The sequence below is a fragment of the Asterias amurensis genome, chromosome 18, assembly GCF_032118995.1.
Source record: "Asterias amurensis chromosome 18, ASM3211899v1".
NCBI classification, from domain to species: domain Eukaryota; kingdom Metazoa; phylum Echinodermata; class Asteroidea; order Forcipulatida; family Asteriidae; genus Asterias; species Asterias amurensis.
In genome coordinates, this window is record NC_092665.1 from 6,098,251 (window position 1) to 6,104,086 (window position 5,836).

At 41.7% G+C, this 5,836-nt stretch overlaps 1 protein-coding gene across 1 annotated transcript; it reads left to right on the top strand.

The window, feature by feature from the left end:
• Positions 1–3,252: 3,252 nt before the first annotated feature.
• On the top strand, positions 3,253–4,440 carry LOC139950958 (uncharacterized). Its single transcript, XM_071949791.1, has 2 exons — positions 3,253–3,766; positions 3,962–4,440. Exons 1-2 carry the CDS (start codon positions 3,253–3,255, stop codon positions 4,438–4,440), a joined length of 993 nt encoding a protein of 330 aa, XP_071805892.1.
• The last annotated feature ends 1,396 nt before the right edge of the window (positions 4,441–5,836 follow it).

A 5,836-nucleotide genomic window follows, 5' to 3' on the forward strand; every position in this document is an offset into this window, starting at 1 on the left:
CTTGCAAGTGGTTTCCGTTTTGGAGCAGCAAGTTCCGCTGGTATTCTGTACATTGTCTTGTTCAAATAGTGGGCAATAAAAGTTTACCTAGACAGTTTCAGTTGAATGTGCTTGATATTCTGCTCGTTTTAATGTGTGTGTACTCTTCATCCAAAAGCTGTCAACAAAATTAACAACAAGTACTGATTAAATGGCATTGTGTGACTTTGTTATTTTCTTTTATGTTGTGGGTAAAACAAAACAAGATTGAACATAATGCAACACTTTCACAATTATTATGGTGATCGGTGGTTTGTACAGCCGACGTGGGGAGGGGCAACCGAGGTGAAGCCGAGTTTGCCTGTTTGCCCCAAAAGTTTACACAAAACCTGGACCCCGTCACGGCGGAGCATGCAACATTAATTGTTTTATTTTACCATGATAATCGAGTCCTCTTGTTTGGGGACAAATTGTTACCATCCTCCATTATTGTTACGACAATAATGACACAGTTTAAAACTATGACAGCATATTTTGTTAGCCAAAACATGGTGGCACACTGTCTTAAGGTGCTGTCACTTGACGTTTTAGCCAGCGTATGTCAACGTATGAAATTTTAGCGAGTACGCTGGCGTACGTCGAATAAATATGGGTAAAGGCCCCGTCACACCTTGACGTTTAAGCCAGCGTATAGCGACGTATGACAATGTTGGCGACTACGCTGGTGTACGTCAAAGTTATGGATAACTTTGTATAAGTTAAGAGCACGATGAAACACGCTGATATACCGGTCGATGTAAGTCGTGTGGCTCATGATGGCCCTGTCACACCTTGACGTTTTAGTCAGCGTATGCCGACGTTTGTAAATTTCTCTAAAACGTTGGCATACGCTGAACTATCGATGGATTTTTCAATTTTGAGCGTATACGAAGCGTATTCATAAGGAGGTGGACGGATGCATACCGTAGAAGTAACTTACACAGAGCGTTTCCATAACGAATGCTTAGCGTGTTGACGGCGTTCACAACTTATGTTCTACGATGGTCCAACTACTGCATAGAGCGCGGGGGCAGCGTATTGCCGACGATCACATATAGTAGCCTATAAAGAGGGTGCCTCTCGACGATTGAAATAATAACTGCACTTGATCGTATTAATCCTCATGCGAACCCAAATGTTATGTACCCATTCACATTGCTCTGTCAATGGTAGCTGTAAGTTTAGAAACAAGTTTAGTAAGTTCTGTGGTCATCCGGAACACGTCAAATACGTTCGACGTAAGTTCAAAGCACATTACTCATATAGGTTATCAGAAATACGTTTTTGGTACGCTAGACATTATATCGACGTATGTCGACTTCTGATAACCTTACAAGTAACGTGTGTGAACGTGCGTCATCGATTGTATAACGCACCTACAACTTATGCAGAACTTATGAACCACACGCTGGCACACTTAGATTTTGTTGTGCATGCACACAATTTCTCGACGACCTCGCCTTACTACGACGTACACGGCGTGTTTCAGCGTGCTCATAACTTATACAAAACTTACCCATAACTTATTCGACGTACGCCAGCGTATTCGCCCCAATTTTGTATACGTCGGCATACGCTTGCTAAAACGTCAAGGTGTGACAGGGCCTTAACAGGTAATAGTAGTAACGTGCTTTGAACCTACCTCGAACGTATTTGACGTGCTCCGGACGACCACATAACTTAATGAACGTGATTCTAACTTACAGCTACCGTATAATGGCGTATTTACAGCGTTTATGTGAATCGGATACAAATTGGGTTCGCGGGAGGATACTACATTGTCAAGTGCAGTTATTACTTCAATCGCCGAGAGGCACCCTCTTTGTAGGCAACTGGATGTGATCGCCGGCAATACGCTGCCGCGCGTTATGCAGTAGTTAGATTACCGTAGGACATAAGTTGTGAACGCTGGCAACACGCTAAGCATTCGCTATGGAAACGTCCTATGTAAGTTACTACTACGGTCTGCATACGTCCAACTCGTTATGAATAGGCTTTGTATACGCTCAAAATTGAAAAGTCCATCGAAAGTTCAGCGGATGCCAACGTTTAAGAGAAATTGTCATACGTCGGCATACGCTGACTAAAACGTCAAGGTGTGACAGTGCCGTAAGTTAAGATCACGGCTAAATACGCCGATATACGTCTTTGTATTATGCTTTGAACCTATGTCGAAATTATTTGACGTGTTCCGGACGACCACTTTTGATGAAATTAAGTAGTGGCAGCGTATTGGGAAATCGGTATACACTAATCGGGTTCGAAGGAGAATACAGTGATGCCAAGTGCAGTTATTATTTCAAACGTCGAGGTACCATGCAATACGCTGCTGCGCGCTATGCAGTAGTTAGACTATTCGTAGATATCGTATCTTTTTACACGAGGAGAAATCCTCACAATGTAGACAAGTTGAGGAATCTTTCTTGGATTATAAAATGAGCGAAGTGATACGGACAGGAGCTCAATGTATAGGGTGTTAGTTTTATCTCAAACAATCACTATGTTGCACCATCTCTTGTTAATATAGAGGCATACGCGCCCCACCCTGTATCTTCCATGTAATTTTGTAATCTCTGTCAAGTCGAATCCGAGATCCAAAGCCGTCTATATGGAGATCATTACTCTGGGTTGTATTGTCTAACAATGTCTCGGTGAAGGATACCAGAGTCTCTGTGTTTACGAATGTGATTAAACGAGCTCATCCATTTTGGGGCATAGGGAACGGCAATGGACAATACCATTGTTGGGAGAAAGATTCTACCGGTCTGATTAAATTTCTTTCTCCTCACCACCCATATTTCCTCTTTTTCTCCTTTTAAAGTTGTTTATAATTGTCTGACAGTTGTTCGGGTGTCATTGGGGAGCATTTCAACACGATATTCAGTATGTTAAAGATCAAACGAGCCAACGGCACCCTGCCGTAAGCTAAGTAGGTACTCAAGTGTGTCGCGGTAGCCACTTTGTTGTGTGGAGCGATTATTTAGCTCAACACAACAGAACACTTACGATCAATACGGCCAGGTACATAATTTAACACACACATGCTCATTCCAGCGAAACACAAATTGACTAAAACGTGGTTAATGTGGAAAGTAGCGATAAAGAACTTCCACAAACACATGGATAACGTGAATAAATTGGAGCTGACAAAAAACTGGTGGTCACCGCTAGAGCAGCGCCCCCTGTGGCTGCATGATTTTTATCGTTTGTTTTATGTATCCTATTAAATTACAGATGAAGATTACCATAGCAACAGTGACCCTTCTTCTTGGTATTTTGCAAGTTCCGTTCATGGTGGCTAAAACAGCCGTTTCACCTGATCCGGAGATAACGTGTAACTCCTGCTGCCGGGGCCCAGCCGGTATACCGGGAATTCCCGGGTCAAATGGGAACCATGGTCAAGGGCTTGTAGGGTCCCCTGGTGAGGTAGGTCAACCCGGGGCTAAAGGAGACATGGGGTCAGATGGACTAGTTGGTGAGCCAGGCGCTAAAGGGGATACTGGACTTAAGGGAGATCAAGGAGTCGGTCAACCAGGGAAACAAGGACCTCTAGGTCTGCCTGGGATGAATGGTCTGAATGGGGAGAGAGGTAAACCTGGACCAGCTGGACAGACCGGCGAAGCAGGTGAGCCCGGGGGAAATGGAGACATCGGGTCAGATGGACTGGTTGGGGCGCCAGGCGCTAAAGGGGATCATGGACTGAAGGGAGAGCAAGGAGTCGGTCAACAGGGCAGAAAGGGACTTCGAGGTCTGTCTGGGATGAATGGTCTGAAGGGGGAGAGAGATGAACCTGGACCAGCTGGACAGACCGGCGAAGCAGGTGAGCCCGGGGGAAATGGAGACATCGGGTCAGATGGACTGGTTGGTGCGCCAGGCGCTAAAGGGGATCATGGACTGAAGGGAGAGCAAGAAGTCGGTCAACAGGGCAGAAAGGGACTTCGAGGTCTGTCTGGGACGAATGGTCTAAAGGGAGAGAGAGGTGAACCTGGACCAGCTGGACAGACTGGTGAAGCAGGTGAATGTAGTACGCGACGGTCCGCCTTCACTGCAGTGAGGAATACCGCCTTCAACCCTCTATCCGACTATGATCCTCTGCCCTTTGAAGAGTTACTGTTTTCAGAGGAAGGGACTGATTTCAACTTGAATAACGGCGCGTTTACGTGTAATGTGCCTGGGGTATATGTATTTATGTTCTCAGTCCGGAAACCACCAAGTGGGTCTTACCTATATGTCATGCTGAGGAAGAACGATAACACCATTGTCATAGGGTATGTAAACGATACAGATTATCATCAAGTGAGCAGCAGTGCAGTAATTCCCCTGCACTATGGAGATCAAGTTCACTTAGCTGTACGCGGTTCAGTACATAGTAACTCTGACCATCACACGTCTTTTACTGGGTTCCTGCTGTACGAAATCTAAATCAAACATAAAAACACACGGAAACGTTTTACTGTTTTATATAACGCTTTATGTGTTTCGAAATACAATAATCACCTAGTTAATTGTGTTTAGATGGGGCAGTTTGTTTAGATGAATATAATAAATTAGCAGTTGTCTTGATGCATGTAGGACAATTAGTTTGATTAAAAACGTTATGTTTTAGAGCGTGGTATTGCAAACGTGTTTATTGTGACGAAAACATTAAAATGTGTTGTTTTTTCTGTCACGTTAATAGTGCGATAAATATCAGTTCCTTTTTTTTTTCATCACATCTTCGGGAAAATTTTATATTTCTACCGAGGGTGCAATGATGAGTCCTTGAAACGACTCTACGACATTCATTTTCCAAAACTAATATGCACAATAAAACTACGCAATAAAAAACCGACAGTTTAGTTAATAGTAGATACAAACATATAATAACTTTATATTCCTTGATGAAATTCATTATGGCCGCCGGTTATACCGGCAATTTTTATTCAACTATTTTAAGTTGGTGGAAAAGGCTGTACCCTGTTGAAGCAACAAAATACAAATAATTCACCTAACAACTGGTAACAGTTGTCTTATGTTGATATATTATGATATTAAACAAATAATGATAACTTCTGATCTAAAGGTCATAGCGTTTTAAAGTTCCTGGAAAACATTTCTTTTGTGTCTTCCTTTCCCGAACACGTCTCAATATTGTGAAATATATAACTCTTTCTCGTAGATTTGCGTGAGTTTGTTTATGTCTGTACAGCGATTGGTTTAACCGTCAAAACGGCATGAAACCAATCTTGCTGTATCAAGAAGGTTTACCAACAAAAAAGCACCATCTTACTGTGAATTTGGATAATACAATTTTCCTCATGAGCTGGTTACACAACATTGCATTTTATCTTGATCTCCCTTACTACATAAAAGTGTCGTTGGCAGTAAAATTAAACAAAAAACATTAGAGGTCGTCGAAACCACTTGTGTTTAATGTTTGCATTAACGTTAGAATACATGACATAATATTTGATACATATATTGCTACAAATCGTTATTTCTCAACAAACTGTTAATCATTATTTTAGTGTGATACGTTAAGATATATATCATAGTTCTAGAAATAGTGTATTTTTGTTTAAATAATTACATTTTAAGGAATAAACATTGACGTAATATCAGTCGATCGTTTTGTTTTTTATTCCGTTTGTATATATAATGAGTTTTTAAATATCATTACTGCTTAACACAGTTTACGAGCTAAACAATTTCCCTAACATTGTTTTTCTAATTTTTCAAAAACTACAGCACCTCAGCAAGTAATTGTTAATGAGAAACGGTCTACTATCTTTGAACAGTGTCAGTTTAGTGTAAATCAGTGAACAGTGTGTTTCTGTCC